At 36.8% G+C, this 19,651-nt stretch overlaps 5 protein-coding genes and 1 non-coding gene across 8 annotated transcripts; 3 read left to right on the top strand and 3 right to left on the bottom strand.

Moving 5' to 3' along the window:
• The first annotated feature begins 632 nt into the window (after positions 1 to 632).
• On the top strand, positions 633 to 4,894 carry LOC21409362 (probable serine protease EDA2). The gene is made up of 12 exons (XM_024177090.1): positions 633 to 995; positions 1,080 to 1,205; positions 1,300 to 1,455; positions 1,563 to 1,745; positions 2,117 to 2,233; positions 2,325 to 2,378; positions 2,453 to 2,524; positions 3,348 to 3,553; positions 3,705 to 3,799; positions 4,178 to 4,252; positions 4,378 to 4,461; positions 4,584 to 4,894. Exons 1-12 carry the CDS (start codon positions 807 to 809, stop codon positions 4,697 to 4,699), a joined length of 1,473 nt encoding a protein of 490 aa, XP_024032858.1. The 5' UTR covers positions 633 to 806; the 3' UTR covers positions 4,700 to 4,894.
• A 35-nt stretch (positions 4,895 to 4,929) lies between these two features.
• Positions 4,930 to 7,255, bottom strand: LOC21409363 (fructose-bisphosphate aldolase 1, chloroplastic). The gene is made up of 6 exons (XM_024177091.1): positions 6,973 to 7,255; positions 6,578 to 6,847; positions 6,279 to 6,388; positions 5,980 to 6,070; positions 5,472 to 5,741; positions 4,930 to 5,371 (listed from the first exon to the last, which is right to left on the bottom strand). The coding sequence occupies exons 1-6, from the start codon at positions 7,144 to 7,146 to the stop codon at positions 5,093 to 5,095; spliced, it is 1,194 nt and encodes a 397-aa protein (XP_024032859.1). The 5' UTR covers positions 7,147 to 7,255; the 3' UTR covers positions 4,930 to 5,092.
• A 2,643-nt stretch (positions 7,256 to 9,898) lies between these two features.
• Positions 9,899 to 12,498, bottom strand: LOC21409364 (protein CHAPERONE-LIKE PROTEIN OF POR1, chloroplastic). The gene is made up of 5 exons (XM_010115085.2): positions 12,340 to 12,498; positions 11,636 to 11,813; positions 11,434 to 11,537; positions 10,726 to 11,170; positions 9,899 to 10,388 (listed from the first exon to the last, which is right to left on the bottom strand). Exons 2-5 carry the CDS (start codon positions 11,779 to 11,781, stop codon positions 10,238 to 10,240), a joined length of 846 nt encoding a protein of 281 aa, XP_010113387.1. The 5' UTR covers positions 11,782 to 11,813; positions 12,340 to 12,498; the 3' UTR covers positions 9,899 to 10,237.
• Positions 12,499 to 12,506: 8 nt separating this feature from the next.
• On the top strand, positions 12,507 to 12,579 carry TRNAE-CUC. The gene has a single exon. It is a non-coding gene; the product is annotated as a tRNA-Glu (tRNA).
• A 520-nt stretch (positions 12,580 to 13,099) lies between these two features.
• On the top strand, positions 13,100 to 15,052 carry LOC21409365 (probable pectinesterase 53). The gene is made up of 4 exons (XM_010115086.2): positions 13,100 to 13,832; positions 14,037 to 14,226; positions 14,311 to 14,753; positions 14,887 to 15,052. Exons 1-4 carry the CDS (start codon positions 13,528 to 13,530, stop codon positions 15,038 to 15,040), a joined length of 1,092 nt encoding a protein of 363 aa, XP_010113388.1. The 5' UTR covers positions 13,100 to 13,527; the 3' UTR covers positions 15,041 to 15,052.
• Positions 15,053 to 15,086: 34 nt separating this feature from the next.
• LOC21409366 (UPF0183 protein At3g51130) lies at positions 15,087 to 19,064 on the bottom strand. Of its 3 annotated transcripts, XR_002903776.1 has the most exons (16): positions 18,820 to 19,063; positions 18,327 to 18,409; positions 18,020 to 18,094; positions 17,758 to 17,825; positions 17,575 to 17,680; positions 17,422 to 17,482; positions 17,169 to 17,335; positions 16,922 to 16,984; positions 16,731 to 16,778; positions 16,499 to 16,612; positions 16,320 to 16,419; positions 16,163 to 16,227; positions 15,869 to 15,973; positions 15,671 to 15,733; positions 15,291 to 15,361; positions 15,087 to 15,168 (listed from the first exon to the last, which is right to left on the bottom strand). XR_002903776.1 is itself a non-coding variant. In XM_024177062.1 (15 exons), exons 1-14 carry the CDS (start codon positions 18,920 to 18,922, stop codon positions 15,686 to 15,688), a joined length of 1,200 nt encoding a protein of 399 aa, XP_024032830.1. In that variant the 5' UTR covers positions 18,923 to 19,064; the 3' UTR covers positions 15,109 to 15,361; positions 15,671 to 15,685. The 3 variants fall into 3 exon arrangements, 2 of the variants coding, with proteins under 2 accessions (XP_024032830.1, XP_024032829.1); XM_024177062.1 differs by having other exon boundaries at positions 15,109 to 15,361; positions 16,169 to 16,227; positions 18,820 to 19,064; XM_024177061.1 differs by having other exon boundaries at positions 15,109 to 15,361.
• Positions 19,065 to 19,651: the final 587 nt, after the last annotated feature.

Below are 19,651 nucleotides of genomic sequence, written 5' to 3' on the forward strand. Positions count from 1 at the left end.
ACTTCTCTTTTTGAGCAAAGAAATACACCTATTAAATTATAAAAAGAAACATTACTTGAAAAACATTATCCCTAAAAAAATACATACATAAAGTGACAAATATCGGAGGTTACCGACACACAAACAACCCTAGAATTGGTATTTGAAAAATATATTAAAAAAAATAAGCCCATTTACACATAAAATAGTATGAGCGAATGACTATTATTCGACCTAATTTACACTCTATTTGATGGACCTTGTTTAGACATTGGACCAATTGGGTGGCACATATTATCAAATTTAAGGAGTCAATTATTAAAATTTTGTTTTTAGAGAGTAAAGTCTCATTCATTTCACCGATTCGAGTTTTTAATTTTAAGTTTTTACAGTAAAAAGTTCTCAAAAAATGTCACATCTAATTTTTTCTGTTACAGTGAAAAGCTCTAAGAAAATGTCACATCTCAACTCGAATTAAAAATTTGAATTCACGAAGGGAACAATGCCTAAAATGTCACAACATGATAAGATTAGGCGGAGATGGTCCAAAACTCTCTCTTTTTTTTTTTTTTTTCCTCTTCTCTAGAATTGATTCAGCTAACAAATACAATTTTGTACTCTTTTTTGCTCAATAAACGTATTTTTATAGCTTAAAAGGCAATACAAAGTTTGTCCCAGATAAGGAATGAACCATAAAAAAACAAACACGTGGAAAACGTGGGCAGGCAGGGAGGCGTTGAATTCTCCGTGTTTTCTGGTCGGAACTTGAAGTGAAGTGAATTACAGAGAAAAAGGGACAACAGAGGTGATAAACGGGGACGAACGACATGGCGCAGAGCTGGAAAACGACGTCGTTTTTTGTGGTTCCTCTGGTGATCTCCACTCTCTTCTCAAGCTTTGGCTATGGCTACGGAATGCCTCCCCGTTCCATGCTCAACCGCTTGACCGCCGCAGGCAACTACTTGACCACCAAGGAGCTCTGGTTTACTCAGAATCTCGATCACTACTCTCCTTACGTACGCAAACTCTCTCTCTCTCTCTCTCGCTACAAATTCCTTTGATTCTGTTTGAAAATCGAATTATTTGTGTGGAAAGTGCAGGATCACCGTCAATTTCAGCAGCGTTACTACGAATTCCTCGACAATTTTCGGATTCCAGAAGGACCGATCTTCCTCAAAATCTGCGGCGAAGGACCTTGCAATGGAATACAGAACGATTATCTTAGCGTAGGTTTTCAATTTTTCTGATCAGAAATTGATTTTTTTTTTTGTTATGCTAAGAAGAAAAGAGGTGAGTGAAAACGGCGTTCACATTGTGCAGATTTTGTCGAAGAAGTTCGGAGCAGCTATAGTGTCACTGGAGCATCGCTACTACGGAAAAAGTTCTCCATTCAAATCGTTGACCACTGAGAATCTCAAGTTCTTGTCTTCAAAGCAGGCTCTTTTCGATCTCGCTGCGTTTCGTCGATATTACCAGGCAATTATCTCTTTCGAATCGATGAATTTGCTGAGAATTTTACAATTTTCCTCTCAATTTTACGGTAAAAAAATCACATCAAATTTTTTGTTTTTCAAATTTTATAGGAGTCTTTGGAGCAGAAGCTGAATCGAAAAAATGTGGAAAATCCATGGTTTTTCTTTGGCGTTTCATATCCTGGGGCTCTTAGCGCGTGGTTTCGTCTCAAATTCCCTCATTTAACATGTGGGAGTCTCGCGAGTTCTGCCGTTGTTCTTGCTGTTTATAATTTCACCGAATTTGACCAGCAGGTTCTAAATATTGATTAGTTAGTCTACCTAGTTGGATTTTTGAGATACTTGCAAAATGACCGTTTTTTGAGCTATTTTTAGTAAATGGTTGAAGTTTTGTTAAACTGGGAACTGGCCATTTATCAGTGATAAACCTGGTAAATCAATGATACACCGATTTATCACTATTGATTGGTGGTGTATCATTGACTGACTTGATGATTTATTTCAATTTCAATCAATAATTTATCGGGTTAGGCCATTGATTTAAAAGGGGTTGCCAAAATCGGCCATCCACTTAGTTTTTCCTTTCCTTTTCTCTTAATTGGTGTTTATTTTGTCATTGGTTAGATAAAAAGCTTCATTGATTTTTTGTTAAATTGTTAATGCAGATTGGTGTCTCAGCTGGTCCAGAATGTAAATCAGCCTTGCAAGAGGTCACTCACCTCGTCGAAGAAAGGCTTGCTAACGAAGGAAAATCGGTCAAGGCTTTGTTCGGCGCAGCCGAGGTTTGCTTACCCATTTCATTTTTTACTATGTTACATATGTGAGAATCGTAGTCAGATGAAAACTGATAAGTGTTTTTGCTTGTGTTTGTAGCTCGAGATCGACGGAGATTTCTTTTATTTTCTGGCGGATGCTGCTGCTATAGGGGTAGGTTGTTGCTTTTGGTGTTTTTTGTTAACAAATTTTGTTGTTGATCATTATTATGTGTTTAATCTATGCAGTTTCAATATGGAAATCCGGATTCAGTATGCACCCCCCTTGTTGAAGCAAAGAAGAACGGAGAGGATTTGGTGGTATGCTCTTTTCTAGCCATTGTTATAGTTATTTGGTGGTATGATCTTTTCTAGCCATTGTTCTAGTTATTTCTTTCAGACATTCTTTACAGTAGAGCATGAATTTGCTAGGGTACCAGATAATTTATTTACCAACCAGCAAGTCTTGTGCTTTTAAAATCAAACAATTGATAATAATGTTAAATACATTTCTATACTTTTCTTTAAGGTAAAATAAATGTCTATATTGATTTCCTTACTAGGCCATGTAACCTGTAGTTATGATCGAAATGTCTCGCAAGATTATTGATGGAAAATTTAGAAGGTATTTAAGATGTTAAGAGTTGAAAAGCCTATGGTGGTCATGATGTTTATATTTGTGGAATGTGATATAACCCTAAACTGAACACTGTAGAATCAAAGAAATCAAATGCTTTACTGAATAATCAATCTTTACAATTGATTGACTAAATCAAGTCAAGCTCTAACAATGGTAGAAATTTGAGAGTTCTACCTCTCTCCTCCTCTTGGATTGTCCTAGAATTACACCCGAAAACTCAACCTAGTCTCTAACTAACTGTCAACTAACTGTTTATACTCTTTTTTTTGTTATTTTTGTTATTTTACCTTCACAATTATTTCTTTTTTGAAGGTTACCTTCACAATTACAGACACACTAAATCACCTGCACCAGCACATAGCACATTACACATCACAGACCTGTCAAAAATAACATAACAAAACTGAACAAACACCCTAAAGCCCTAGCTTGCCCTCCTTAACTTCCAAGCATAATGTAAAAAGGATCGGAGGCTTATCAGAATGATATGTACTTTTAATGCAGGATACTTATGCCAAGTATGTCAAAGAATATTACATCGTAAAATTTGGCACAGATGTTCGGACATATGATCAGAAGTTCCTGAAAAACACTACTCTTACTGATGATAATTCTGCGCGGTTGTGGTGGTTCCAAGTTTGTACTGAAGTTGCATACTTTCAGGTGGCACCTAAAAATGATAGCATCCGGTCTTCAAAAGTTGACACAAGGCATGTTCTGGAAGCTATGTTTTAATCTACACCCTTTTATGTGTGATTCTACTTCTTTTTGCAATAATCGGAATCTTCTTTTAAGAAAAGACTACTGTGTTTGGTTTTGAACACTCTTTATGAATCTCAAGTAACTTGTCTTTTGTGGCAGATACCATTTGGATCTTTGTCGGAATGTCTTTGGAGAGGGCATCTACCCTGATGTTGATGCAACAAATTTATACTACGGGGGCACAAAAATTGGAGGTCCAAAAGAACTGCTCTTTCCATATTTGTGTGTGTGTGTGTGTGTGCAGTGTGTACATATGCATATTATATATATATATATATATATTAATATATATATATATATAGTCCTGTCCTTTTCCACGTTACCAGCAAGAGCCTTGCAGCCTGCATTATAGATTTATAGTAAAGAATTTTGTTTACTTGTCTTCTGCCTCCCTGGTCGTTTGTTGTTTGTTTGTTTGTTTTTATTCTATGATTTATTGCTTGCCTGATGGCTGAAAGTGAGTTCTACTTATTTTCCTGCCTTGATCTTGCTGTGTATTGCTGTGACTAAGACCACCATCAATGTTTTTCCCTATAATCGACATGAGCTTATGAAACCGTTAAAATCTGCAGGGACAAAGATAATATTTACAAATGGCTCACAGGATCCGTGGCGTCATGCGTCAAAGCAGACTTCATCTCCAGATCGTGAGTCTTCTTGTGCTTTAGGAAGAATTTGTTTACCTTATTATCCTCATGTATTGGGATTTTTCTTTTGATTTAATTTGAATCAATTTGGTTTGCTGTACTCAAATGCCCTTTTAACTTTTCAGTGCCTTCCTACCTCATCACTTGTAATAATTGTGGCCATGGAACTGATTTGCGAGGCTGCCCCCAAAGTCCTCTAAGCCTTGAAGGTATGATAGATAGGATATAGAAGTTTTTTTGTTTCTCAAATCAATCGAACCATATAGAAGATTTACTATATGTATGTATTTTCCCTCTCTTTCAACACTGAAATCGCTATCTTCTTTTTCAGGCAACGCCCAGAATTGCAGCTCTCCCGACGCAGTTCACAAAGTAAGGCAACAGATAATAGAGAACATAGACTTGTGGTTGTCTCAGTGCCATGACACAGAAAAGGGTTTTATGTAAGATATTTATATCTTGTTTTATGTACAAGAAATTGTATAATTGATTGCTCAACTAACTTCAGTCTCCGCTATTACCTTCTTAATGGATGCTTTTATTACGAATCCGTGAAGGTGAAGGATATTGCCACGACTTGACCTTTCTTGTTATGTACAATATAAAGCCTTCGATTTATGAAGTCTTGTTTTTCCTTTTTAATTCCAAGCACAATTAATCACGATTGTATTATCAACAGCATCAATTGCCAGGAGATTAATTTATTAGATAACTAATATTACAACTTTAAGGCCCAAAAATAATCTCCACAAAGAACTTGGACAGAGACGATAAGTTTTCACTACTTTGTCATATTCTCACGGCACACATCTACAGAAGAATTTGGAGTGAAGAAACAGCTTAGTAAACGTAGCCCTTAACAAACATGCCTTGCTTGGCCTCATCCGACTCTCCCTCGCCGGTGTATTTACCAAGCTGAGCAAGAGAGTTGGCCTTTGCCCGGACAATCAGGGCCTCCTGAGCTGCCTTGACGTTCTCAGGTCTGCCTCCCCACGTCTTGAGGCAAGTGTTTTGAAGTGCTCTTGCGTACGAGAACGAGACGTGCCACGGGTTGGGAGCTTGGTTCATCGCGTTCAAGTTCAAGGTTGCCTCTACCTCAGATTGCCCACCTGACAAGAACTGCTCAACCGAAACCAATTCAAGAAAACATTAGTACCACACAGCACATTAATTTGTTATTTCCTACATGTAACCTCAGTATCGAGTTTCGAGTGCTTGCCATGATTCCGGGGACAGCAGGGGGGATTCTTTGCCTGAGGAGTCTGAGGGTGTAGTCAGCGACCTGATGCGGTGTGGCCTTGTCCTTGCTCTCGGCACCAGGAGTGACCATGCTGGGCTTGAGAAGAATTCCCTCAAAGGCGACATTGTTTTCAGCCAGGTAGAAGAACACCTCAGCCCAAACCTTTTGAGCTACTTCAAAGGTCCTATCAATCCCATGGTCACCATCAAGCAAGATCTCAGGCTCAACAATTGGCACCAAACCATTGTCCTAAAAAACACCACATAGCAAACTTTTCAGCAAACAAACTAGTCATCTGGTCCCGTTCATTTCGCCGATTCGAGTTTAGAATTAGAGTTTTACTACAGTAAAAAACTCTCAGAAACAGTCACATTTAACTTTTTGCTACAGTAAAAAGCCCTCACACAAAATCACATCTCAACTCGAATCAGCGAAGTGAACGGCTCACTCAAAGTGCACAAACTGTGTTATTCAATAGCCATCATACCTGAGAGATGGCAGCATAGCGAGCCAAACCCCAGGCAGCTTCCTTAACAGCCAGGGCAGATGGTCCATTTGGAATGCTAACCACTGTACGCCTGATTAATCACAAATAGATTAGGAAAAAGGCGTATGATAATTCATTCTTTGATCAGTCAAAAAAGGGTCAATTTTTCTACTCTTAATGCACATAATTTGCTAGTCAGTGAGCAAGTAGAGGGATATGTATATATATATATATATATATATATATTTTTTTTTTTTTATGTGTTATTTTTATAGAAATATTGTTATTTTATTTCTTACCATTTGGCAAAACGAGCTCCTTGTTGGTAGTAAGCAGCAGAGCGAGAGGCAACTCCATCAAGACCTTGGCACCATGACTCATTGTTTGAACCAGCTAGAGGAACCAAACCCTGCAATATTTAGCATCCAGCTATTGCTTAACAAAAACCTTTACAAACATTACATAAATACACACATATGGATAACCTTTTCTCTTTAGCACTGCTATTCATCGTTATCGATAATGTGTCGCCTTTTCTAAGTGATAAAAAGTTATTAGAAAAGGCGGATTTGATGCACTGACACGTGTTTTGGCTTACCTTGTCAACCTTAATACCAGGAACTATGTTTTGCTCGGTGAGCACATCGACAATTTTCCTGCCATCAGTTGTTGATTGGTATAGTGTCTCCTCAAAGAGGATAGCACCTGAGATGTACTGGCCAAGCCCGGGAGCTGTAACAAGAAGAGTCCTGTATGCCTGGCGGTTAGCCTCAGAATTCTCTAGACCGATCGAGGCCAGTCTCTTCCCACAGGTGGCGTTCGACTCATCCATGGCCAGGATTCCACGCCCCGGAGATGCAATAGTTTTCTATACCCCATTCAAAAATAGAAAATAGTTTTATTTCATGTTAAAAGTAATCAACAATTTACTAAATTTGACTAGTATGAGTTATAAATTCGAACATCCTAAGTTAAAGTTTCACGTGAACATACCGCGGTCTTGACAAGTTCATCGGCATATGAAGAGGCGCGGACAGTGAGTGAAGAAGGTGAGACGGGTTGGAAACGAACAACAGAAACTGAAGGTTGGTGAAGAGACTGACCACCCTTCACAAACTCAGGCTTGTCAAGAACTGGTGCTGACTTGAAAAGAGAAGCAGAGGCCATTTTCTCTTAAAAGTGTGTTCTTTTTATGATATCAAACGCTCTGGTTTTTTTCTCACTCTTACTCTCCTTGTCACAAGCTCTCTCTCTCTCTCTCTCTCTCTCTCTCTGATTTCTCTTTGGCACAACACAAATTTTGCTGGGGTTAAACCAAAATTTATAGTTAGAATTGAGTGTGAGAGATATTACGTTTGAGGCTGTTATACATTGATCAATCAGTTAATGCCAAGTGGGGTTGATGAGAGCCTCCTTACCATGAAACGACAACATGGTTGGTTTTATGGGAAGGTTGGATATTCACTGTGGCTGCGTTTCTTCAGTTTTGCAAAGCCAGAAATAATGGGAATTTCACTTGTTTGTCTAAAAGGAAAATTAAGTATGATCTTTTTTCTTTTTCTTTTTTTTTTTTTTTGAGAATGATTGGTGAACCCCCCAAATATTTTATTTTTGCTTTCGTTTGTTTTGGCTTTTCCTATTTTATTAAAAAAAGAAAATAGATGAAGAAATTAAGATGGAGACCTTTGATTGACAACAACTGCCTTGAATAGTCCTGTATAAGTACAGTCATCATGTATTTTCTCCCGGCAAACCATTCTCTTTACTCTTGCCATATAAGATCACTTGATTAGTTACGTTAATCAAATTCAGGAATGAAGAGGAGAAAGCTCATGGAGCTTCTCAAGTGATACTAAGGACTTGTTTGAGAGTTTTTACTCACTAGAGGAAGAAAAGTAAAAGCCCAAGATTCTAAATCACCATTTATTAAATTAAAATAAATTACAAAACAAACAGCTAATTTAAAACTCACAAATTACTTTAACTAGTGCTAACGACCACTAGATCAAATGGCATGCGGTGGAGTGGAGTGGGATTTCAGTTTGTATGGCTGTTCATAAATCCGTAAAATTTGTAGACTCAACCCAACTTAAAAAATGTAATTTTTAGTACGGAAATAGTAAAAAGTAGGCCAATATGAAAAGCTTAAGGAAGTATATAGGCTAACTTTTAGTTATAGAAATTAATAGGCCATAACTTGTCAAGTTATGGTTCATAACCAGACAAGTTATGGACAAAAATCGTGAATTATGGACAATAACTTGTCAAGTTATGGTTCATAACCAGACAAGTTATGGACAAAAATCGTGAATTATGGACAATAACTTGTCAAGTTATGGTTCATAACCAGACAAATTATGGACGTAAACAGTAATTTTGCCTATTTATTAACTTATGTAAACTATTGGCCTATTAATTTTAATTCATCTCAAGTCTTGGCATATTTTCCTCTTTCTCTCTTTTTAGTATTAAATTTTTTTTTCGGCCCATACAATGTCTGGCCCGAAGTTTTGGGGCGGGGTGTGGGTTGAGCCTATAATGGCCCGCACACCCCAACTTAACCCGCGCTCTAACTTGCCCCTTTAATATCTAACCCTAGGCAAGCAACTCATTTCTACTCTCTAGTTTCTTCATGTTTGAATTAAGCCTCTATGTTTGCTTTATGTTAAGACTAATTTATGTTTGCTTTATGTTTGATGTTGGATGGATTACTTTGCTTCATGTTTGATGTTGGATTGAACTTTAAATTTCTATCTGTTCGAATGTTAGAGTTATTATTTCTATTTGATGATGAACTTTGAATGTTTGATTGAACTTTGAGTCTTTAATTCTTTGAATGTTGAAACCGATCACCCAACCAACCCCGCACCGCCTCAACCCAACCCAAACATCATTGGGTTGTGAAATTTTTCTAATATCATTGGGACTAAATATGTACAACCCGCGCTCTTTAGGGCGGGAGAAGTAAAAGTCATATCCCGTACCAACCCAACCTATGAACAGCCCTAGGCACGGGTTCTCTCGTGTATTGTATTTTTTTATAAAAAAAAAATCATTTACAAGTTAAGCCCGGGTTACTAGATGGAAAGAATCCCATAATTCTAATTTTAAATTAGTCTTATTCTTAAAAAAAAAAAATGTAAATAATTGTCGAGAGTTCCTTGTAGGCTCTACAATAGTTCTCTTTCCAAGAGGGTATCATGGTAAAGCTATAGATTATTAAGTTGCAAGTGCACGCCCAAAGGTCTATGAAAGGCATATGTTGGTTGAGACAGAATTGTGGAAGAGCAGAAAGCAAATCATATAAAACGACATTGAAGAAATTCCGAGGCCAGGGCCTATGGCAAGAGCTATGAAAACCAAAAACCAAAACATCCTCAACCACCAATTTAGCACGGACACCTACAGCTCAGGAGAAATAAAGGGTACAAAAGGTTCCCTCACAAGTCCACTATTTTTTTTTTCCTTTTATACCCAGAAATCCTCCGAGCCCACCTTGTGAGCCCAAGTTAGAAATTCAAGTCCTTAGCCAAACCCTACAATCTTTGAAAGACAGAAAAGTATAACTTTTATCACTTAAAAGGCCGTTTATTTTGACTATTCGAGTTTAGAATTTAAGTTTTATTACAGTAAAAAACTCTCAAAAACAGTCACATTTAACTTTTTTATTACAATAAAAAACTCTTACATAAAATCACATTTCAACTCGAATTAAAAACTCAAATCAACGAACTAAACGGACTCTAAGTGCCCATAAAGTGGTTCAAACCCGACTTTTTGGGTGAAAACGAAAGGCCTGACCATCCCAACCAACACCCCACGGGTTCTCAAGTCTAGTATTGGTCCTTCCCCAACACATATCTCCACCTACATATAATTATTTTCTCCATTGTTTTTCACAAGTTGCTACAAAGTTCCATGCCAAGCAAAGAACATAACAATATAATAACCAACAAAATGTAATTGTACTTACATACTCCATCCATGTAATAAAAAACAGAACGGGGAAATGAGGAAATTCATGTATTGGCTTAAACTAGTGAGCCTTCTTTCATCTTGTTTTACACCCTTCTTTGGAAAACAAAAGTGATGACTTCCACAATTCTCTCTCTTCTAAACTAGGAGGCTTGCAAACAAACTGCTGTCAGAAAGTTGAGAAGCTGTAACTAGAAAGTTGAAACCTGTCCATAAGCTAAATCATCGAGAATTGCGGTGTAGTTGAGTCCAGCAAAATTGGGGTTCACAAATAAGTAGGACACTACTTCAAATAGGTGGAAGAAACCCAGAGTAGCAAATAGGTCATCAATGAAGTTGTGACTTCAAAACTCCTGGGTCCTTTAAGTATAGGTGGAATTACAGACACCATCAGGAAGGTTCCCAAGAGCCATGAGACGATGAATGATCCGGCACTGCACCAAAGCAATAACACTATTACTCGAATGTTTATTCTACTTAAATTTCAACATTAGAGGCGCCAGATTGCAAAGATGCTGCAAATATGTGTTTAAACCCCGACAGGGAAAGATTGTTCTAGAATTAACAGGCTTAAGGAAATGCCAAATAGAGCAAATTGTTGCGATAAGCATGTCCTATCAAATATAATAACATAAAACCAACAAAGGACTGGATTGATGAACTAAAAATGCTCCGTTATGACTAAGTTTTACTTCTGAATAAAAATCAAGAGCTAAATTACATAAAAATGCATACGAATAAAAGGCAATGAAACAGAAAAAATTCACATACCCGTAGAGAAAGGCTCGGAGTTTACTCTTCAGCCGATCAAACACAAAGTAAATCGTTGCCAACAGAGAAATGGCTACCTGAAGAGTTGGGCCTTCTTCAGTTGGAAAGAGAACGGTAAGCGCTCCAAGTACAATAAATGCAATAGATGTTTTTATGATGAACTGCGTCGACGGTGTTTGAAATCTACTCCTCACAGCCTGCATAACACGAGACTGACTGACTTCCCTGACCTTTTTCTTAATATCGATTTTTGGGTTCTTTCTCTCATAAAATTTCTGCATGATTATCTTATCATGAGCTGATTCAATTGCATCTACACTAGGTTTGTGCCCCTCATACTGTCGAATAAGAAAGTTCCTTGCAGCTTGAATTTCATCTTCCGAAGCCTCCCTACTTATACCAAGTCGTTTGTATGGGTCCCTCACATTAATCCTAGGAAAGATAACTGAGTTTGCGAAGGCAATTAAGTAACAAAATTAGAGAGTGAAATATACCAACTTGTAAAGCGCATCAATAATTCAGTGCGACGGTAATTCAACAAAATCAGAGTTATGCAAACGCAAGTATGGAAAATTTCACACATATTAGGCAGTCAAAAAATAATATTGGAAGTTGTTTTGTTCATTCACCTTATTGTATTGATCAGACATGGTTGGTGCAAATAAAATTAGCATGAATTTCCAGGACTTGAAAGTAACATTAACATACCAGTTGGTTCATTTGTCATATCACCATAAGAAGCATCCATTGCACATTTGATCGGTTGAAATTTTCTTGTATTCCACCTTTGCGTAGAACCAATCAAATAATTTCTGCTCATGACACAAAAGAAAAACAATAACTTTAAGAATGGAAATCCCATGTAATCTTTTAAAACAATGGCAGTATTCACATAATATAAGAGCTATACCTTCCAAGACGAAGTACCTTGATCTTTTCTGCAGGTTTCCCAATACAAGGAAAATCCGGAACTTGCCCGCATAACGACCCGGAACTGCTTACAGGTATCCGGACACAACATCTTGAAGGGCTACCAGTAAGACCGGACACAGTCATTTTTCACAATACACCACAGATTGTCACTCACACTGCAAGACAAAGTTCAAAGTATCAAAAACCATAAAAACCGAAATTAATATAAGAATCAGTCATATCCAAATTCTACCGCCAAAGGATTAAAAATCCATAGAAACCCATTTAAGAGAAAAGGCTTATATGGTTTTAAAAAAAAAGAAGAAGAAGAAGTACCCTTCACGACTCAACATGTAAACATTGGCAAATAATCATATGGGCATATAAAGATTTAAATATTTAGAATCAGAATAATTGCACTACTTCTACTATTCAAATACTATAACTTTTTTTTTCTTGGGTCGATTTTTTTTTTTTTTGTTTGTTTTACCAGCTGAAAATCCTGCTAAAAGCAAGAAACTTGAAAATGAAACGCGAGAGAAAAAATTTGCGGTTCTCGAGTACATGATAGAAAAAGGATATTAACAGGAAACATAATTAAAAAAATGAAAAGAAATGAAATTAACATGTTCGTGATTGGAATGAATGAAGTAAACAATATCAGCAACCAGAAAAATAAGGAACCAAATTTGAGAATGATACCTGGGAGGTTTTCTTCGGACAATGGATAGTAAAATCGCAGGAGCTTGCGAGAAAGGGCTTTGAAAGAGCAAGACAAAAGGACTAAACCCTCCTCCTCTCCTGTCCCAACTCGAGAATATTGCTTGTTTTTTGTTAAATCAAAATAATATGCTGCCACATAACAGCAATCCGTTGTAGTCTAGTTGGTTAGGATATTCGGCTCTCACCCGAAAGACCCGGGTTCAAGTCCCGGCAACGGAATTATTTTTCCTTCGTATTCTTTTTTTTTTCTCCCTCTCTTTTTGTGTAATTATTAAGATGATATTTGATTCATAAATTTAAAATCATGGTTAATGATTTTAATTTTTAAATTTTAAATTTTTCGTGCTAAAAATTATAATTTTAAACCATGCCAAAACCTTCGAAATAAACGTAATCTAAACAAATGAGTAAGGGATTCTATGAATGCATATGATCAGAATCAAAATTATTTATTTCCTCCAAAAAAAATCAAAATTATTTACTAAATTTGAATATTAAACGATGTGGCAACGCATTTTACATGTGTGACTTTCAAATATCGTTTACCAAATGATATTATAATTAGTCAATCACCACATCATTTTATATTCAAAGTTTGATAAACAATTTGGTGATATAGAGTGACTTTTATTTTTGGTACAAACATGTCCCTAGGTGTTGTATAATCAAATGAAATTAAAAAAGAAATCAAATCAAATCAAAAGTACAAATCTTTTGTCGTGTTTTACCACGCCTAAACAAATGCACGCTTTTCATTCAACCACTCACTGAGAGACCTTCCCTTTTTTGCCACTGATTTTAGAAGAATTTTTACACAAGCAAATATTGCATGTACACAGTACATACATGCATATACGTACATGTTACATGTATATAGTATATTCTACTGCCGTTTTGAAGACCAAACACGGACAAGAGGAAACGCCACTTTACTACAAGTCACTGCCATTCCAGATTTATCGTTGGAATGGTGGGAAGAGACAATGCATATACAGCCAAAACCAATGTCAGATTCCATTTTTGCTTTTCAGGACCTCTCTTTCTAACTTATTTAGTTTCTGGTGCCTTATCACTTTTATTATCACTTGCCAAGTTCTAAGCTCCACTCTTTAGAAAAACGCAACTTAATTGGAGAGCTTGTTGAGGTGCGGCTTTCCTTCCAAACCAATGAGAAGTTTTAGAGTATTGTTTTTGTTGGTGATTTTTTTGGTGTTCAAAAGTGTTGGTTCTTCAACAAGTCCGAATGGGTTGGAAACTGTTGAAGAAGCCTATCTAAACTGGGTGAAGCAAATGGACTCTTACAAACATTCTCTTTTCCAAAAAGCAATCAACAAGTTCCATCCTTGCAAGACTATAAAAGTTAACAAAAACCCAAGATTAGGAGCTTTTACTTCTCTACAAAAGGCCATTAATTCACTGCCTACATTCAGTAACTGTAGAGTGGTTATTTCACTTGGTGCAGGGATTTACAGGTGTGATATACAGTCTTATAGAGCAACTCTTTCTTCGTTTTTTTTTTTTTTTTTTTTTTTTTTTTTTTTTTTTTTTTTTTTTTTTTTTTTTTTTTTTTTTTACTTGTGGAACTTAAAACTAGTTTTAATTCTCATGGTTTTTGCCCGTTATATTATGTTTCTTTTACCTTTTTTGTATATTGAAAAATGGATATGAAAATGCAGGGAAAAGGTTGAGATTCCTAATACCATGGCTTACATTACCTTGGAAGGTTCTGGTGTACACAAGACCATCATTGAGTGGGATGATACAGCTGACCGATTGGGACAAAGTGGGCGTCCTCTGGGTACCTTTGGTTCTGCAACTTTTGCAGTTAATTCTCCTTATTTTATAGCAAAGAATGTCACGTTCAAGGTAAGCCATTAAACTGCAAAACTAGAGTTGAGCAAAAACTTTTTTTGTCTAACTGAATATGTTGAATTGGTATTCCGTTGGCAGAACAAAGCGCCATCGCCGCCATCAGGAGCTCTAGGAAAGCAAGCTGTGGCGCTGCGCATTTCGGCCGACACAGCAGCCTTCATAAGCTGCAAGTTCATAGGATCACAAGACACCCTATATGATCACATCGGTAGGCACTACTTTGAGAACTGCTACATCGAGGGCTCCGTCGACTTCATCTTCGGCAACGGCCTTTCCCTCTACAGAGGTTGCCATTTGCACGCCACGGGAAACAGCTACGGTGCGTTGACAGCCCAGAAGAGAGAAAACTTGCTTCAGGAGACGGGGTTCTCATTCGTCAAGTGTAAGGTTACCGGGTCAGGAGCATTGTACTTGGGCAGGGCGTGGGGAACTTTTAGTAGGGTCGTCTTTGCCTTCACTTACATGGACAAGATAGTGACTCCAAGAGGATGGTATGACTGGGGAGACAAAAACAGGGACATGTAAGTTTTCTTTACATTTTCTTTTGCTAAACCATGTCTTTTCATGTGCAAATGTGGGAGACTTGATTTTGACCAATGGAGAGAATGCTAGCGACATTGTAAATCTCATGTTAGAATCGCGGTGTCTTTGTAGGACTGTGTTTTATGGACAATACAAGTGTATGGGCCCAGGTGCTGGTTTTGGAGGGCGTGTGTCATGGTCAAGAGAGCTAACTCCTCAAGAAGCAAGACCATTTATTTCACTCGGTTTTATCAATGGCTATGAATGGCTTCCAAAGTTGTTGTAGTTTAGACCGACCATAAAATTGTCACTTTGTTCCTACGGTCAAAACATGATTCTGTTGTCTCAAAATGATGGTGTAAATACACTGATTTTCACTGCTTGGATATTATGTGCAAGTTTGAAGCAATACACCTTGTAAGTCAATGATGAGAGAGAATTAGGAAAAAGCATTGCAGCTCTTGAAACTCTAATAATACAGAATATACAATACATGATTACGACCAGAAATTTACAAGTGATTACATAAACTTTACATTTGTCATTGCTTCCCACCACGATCATTTGAATAGAATAGATTTTGCTGCATTGAAGCGCCAGCATAGATCTGGGAGAACGAAAATCAGAACAAAGTAGCAAAAGATCAAAAACTGCAGTGAATTTCAGAGTTGGAAATTCTAGTCTCAGTAATTTAACACTATATGTGTTGCATATAGCAATAATCTACTCAAACATGATTTGCAAGATAATAAATCGCAACGTTGCAGTGGGAGCATGAAGAAAAACAGAACAGAAAAAAGGTTTTCATAAGAAAACCATATAAATGACATTCTCAGTGCATACATGTAACTGTGTCGAAGGCTGAGTATCAACAACGGATAATGATAAAAATAAGATATATCCAAATGGAACATACCGAATGCTATGATAATCATGACTGGAAGAGAGTCACGGTTGCAATATAACCATTCTTCATCACCTAATAAGATTAAGAGAATATATGTTAAACGTTAGCCAAAGAGAGAATCTTTTTTCCTCAACATAACTTAGCACAAATGGTTTAATTTACTCGACAACATTATTGGGGTCGAGCAAGCGTTCATGGCCAACTCACCTCAAATGCAACATTTTGAAAACCGTATACGAAAGTAGATCCAAAAGGATTGCTTGTCGAACCTTGTGTTTGGATGGCAGCCCGGCCACAGTCCCCAAGGATTTCCTATATTTCGTATCATATTATTAAAACAACACAGTAACCAGGAAAACCCTGTCGTATGATCATTTTAGCTAGAAACACGGGGCAAAAAGGCCTCAAACAAAATAGGAATAAAAAGGTGGGCACAAAAAATGGAGAAATTATTAAGGGGGGGAGGCAGAAAACAACTTAAACAAGGGAAAACAGTGTTACTTTTACTTGTTCCCACTTGGTACTTGGTGTAATCCTGTACTTTCCATCCTGAAAAGATCCTCCGACTACAAAATACAATCTAGTTTATGAGTTCTAACTTTCAAGGTACAAACTTATAAACTAAAATATAAATAAATAAATATGGAAAAGAACTCACGATTGGAACCAAAAATAACAAAATTGCACTTTATGTACGAATTGAAATCTGCATGACCAGGATAGTTCGTATGCAAAACAAACTTCTTGATTTTATGAGTCTGCGTGCAAATAAAAGAGACGGATCAGAAAATTGCTAGCTAAAAGCAGGCCAACACAAACCAGAAACAAGATTAGTACCTGTCCATCAAACAAGATGTCCAGACCCCGGGTGAAATAATTGTAGAAATAATCACCACAAAGTGTTGTCCGTGGACGAGGATCTAAGGCAGAGTGAATGACCATTTGGTCAACCTATACAACAGAAAGCACGTTTCTAAGTTCTTGAGAAACAACACAACGTTGCATCAGAAGCAAATATGTACCGCCGGTGTATAAAAGTACAGCATTCTATTTCAAGATATAGCAACACCTGCTTCTGATGAATTCCACAAGGACGACCTAATTCAGTCCAAACATCCTGCATCCAAAAGGAAACCATGAGAGAATAAACTAGAATGCTGGACATACACTGGAAAAGTTAAACGTAGCTATTAGAAAAGCATCAGGCAAAAATCTGACAGAAAGAAAATTAAAGCTCAGGTGCTTGCAAATAAAACGTGCCTGTGGTGATGCACCAAAAGGAATATGCTGGCCACCAACCATGAAGTACAATTCTTCCCCGAGCTGGCATAATATTAAGAGAAATAGATACAAATAATTAATCTCGCCCAGGGATCAAAGAAGTGAACAAACTAACAAATATAACATAAACGATAAAAAATAAATGACTCATCAAACAAACATCAAAGCAGAACTCTTCATGTCAGTAGGAAATGATTAAAATGCACCAGAACTGATAGAAACTAACCTTAACATGCACCTCTTCCATGTATAGGCTACCTGCTGGTAACGGGGGAGCTGATGCCCTATCCATTAAGGATCCCACACCAACTTTTTTGTCTGTAGAACTATCATATACAGAGACACGGCATGTAACTGGAGTTGTGCCATCTGGAAACTCTAACGGTAATTCAGCTGTCATAATTAGAGAAAAAAAAAGTGTTACAAATTAGATCTTGAAAATTCTATAAGGAAACATGGCATGAACATTGATAAACTACCTTCTCCATTGTGGCAGCAATCTGTATACTGGCTTGGAATAGGAAAAGCAAATGATAGTCCCTAAAATGTAAATATAGCAAAATCCCAGTAAGAGACACGTTTAGAGAAAAGAAAACATAAATGCATAATAGTTAGAGCCTCGCAGTACATACTGGATAAAACAGAAAGTAAACTCCTATATCTTTGTCATAAATTCCTGGAAATGTTGGCCCAAAAAGTGCATATACAGCTACAAAAGTGGCGAGAATGGATGGTCCCCTGGAACAGAAATGTGGATTAGCAACATATCCAATATCCACAGCATAACTATTTATAACTTCAATTTAGGTACCCACCCTATAAGAGATGTAGCATAACGCATTTGAAGTCGTTTTACATCAAAAATTTCAATAAGGCGCAGCCTCTGCAACATATTCATGTTGGATTAATATAAAGCAGGCATTAAAACAAAACTACTGTCTCTAGCTGCATCATCCATCAACCATCAGGAACTAAAATGCACATGGTACCAAGAAAGCGAAACACAATATCCTTAACTTTTAGAGACATCATACATGCAAGGAAAAAGAAAACATATTATAAATATGGAAAGCATACCTGTGACCAGGAATCAAACCGAAGATGAAAACCATGATCCGGAAAGCTAATGACAATATCCAGTTTCAATGGATCCTGCAATCAATAAGCACGGGAATGCCAAACTAAGTAACTATATAAAACAAACCCAACATGGGAATTTCCATCATACTATTTCTACTTGCCCACAAAAAGAATCCCACTAAAGTGAAGAACCATGCATAGAAAATCCTATATGCATACTGAAAGAAATGTTTTGGAAAATTTTCCAATCCATAACAACCACATAAACAACATATATACAGCATTTGGCATTTTGAAAGCATACCTCGTCAAAATGCTTCACGTGGACAACATCGTATATGTTCGGCTGCTGTTCTATTTGAGCAAACGCCTCACAAATTGGCATTCCTGAACACCATTTTACAAGTATTACTATAAGTACTAACATCAAACGAGTAAAACTTCTAAGATCAAACGACTGCAATTATATTCAAACGACAACCACCACACCTGATTACAGCTAAATTTAATTTAAACACCACCAATTACTTGATCCTTACACTCAAAAACTACATCCAGAAACATAATTAAGCGTTTTCGATCGAACGAAAACCTAATTCGAATTTCTCTAATTGAATTTGACAGGAATTGGTTCCTGTAAACTCGAATTCGGACATAATTCTTAATTCGTAACCCAAAAAAAAAAAAAAAAATAACAACAACAACCCGAAATCAAATCGAATTGGAAACTCGAATCGTAAACGCGAAAAAACAAAGAAATTAAAACGGAAGAATCGAAATTGGAAAGGGGCAAATACCGAGGGAGAAGGGGCCGAGGCCGAGGCCGGGGCGGAGATCGAGGACGATGGCGCCCATGGCGGTTCCCTCGCAGCGGCGTCTGGGTCTCTGCAAATTGTTCATTTTTGTTTTTGTTTTTTTTTTTTGGTTCTGACGGCTTATTGAAGAAGGTCTCTGTGGGAGTTTGGCTTTGGCGAAACGAAGATGTTGTGTTGAAGGAGAAGAAAATGCTAATTGTGATTTGTGTATTTGCCTCTCTCCGCAAGGAATGTCGACCGCGGGGGACGTGGTTCCGAGAATGGGACCCACTTCTTATTTATTATTATTTATTTATTTCTAAGACCCACGTGTTTTAATTACAAAATTCTCTCCGATTAATAGTCATCCTAACAATGCGGTGCCTTTAGAATTGGTTTCAAAATGATTTTATTTTTTTGTATAAAAATAAAAATATTTTTATTTTTATTTTTATTTTAGAATCATTTTTAAAAATACATTTGACAGTTTTATTCTGAAATTATTTTCAATTCTTAAATATATTAAATAATAATATATTAAATAAATATATTAGCACGGTCGCAGAATGAAAGGGCTGAAGAGAGAAAACAAAAACGGAAGAATGAAAACGGAAATAAATCGTTTTCAGATTTTCATATAAGGACAAGAACATTTTTGTTTTTAATTTTTCAAAAATTTGACGCCAAACGTGTTTTTATGTTTCATTCTCAAAAATCGTGAAAAATGAAAATGAGAAGGAAAACAAACAGGGCTACTTCGCTCTTTAATTTTTGTTTAAAACAAAAAACCTTTAAAAAAACAAAACAAAACAACATACACCCTAATTAAACAATC

The sequence above is a fragment of the Morus notabilis genome, unplaced genomic scaffold, assembly GCF_000414095.1.
Source record: "Morus notabilis unplaced genomic scaffold, ASM41409v2 Scaffold384, whole genome shotgun sequence".
NCBI classification, from domain to species: Eukaryota; Viridiplantae; Streptophyta; class Magnoliopsida; order Rosales; family Moraceae; genus Morus; species Morus notabilis.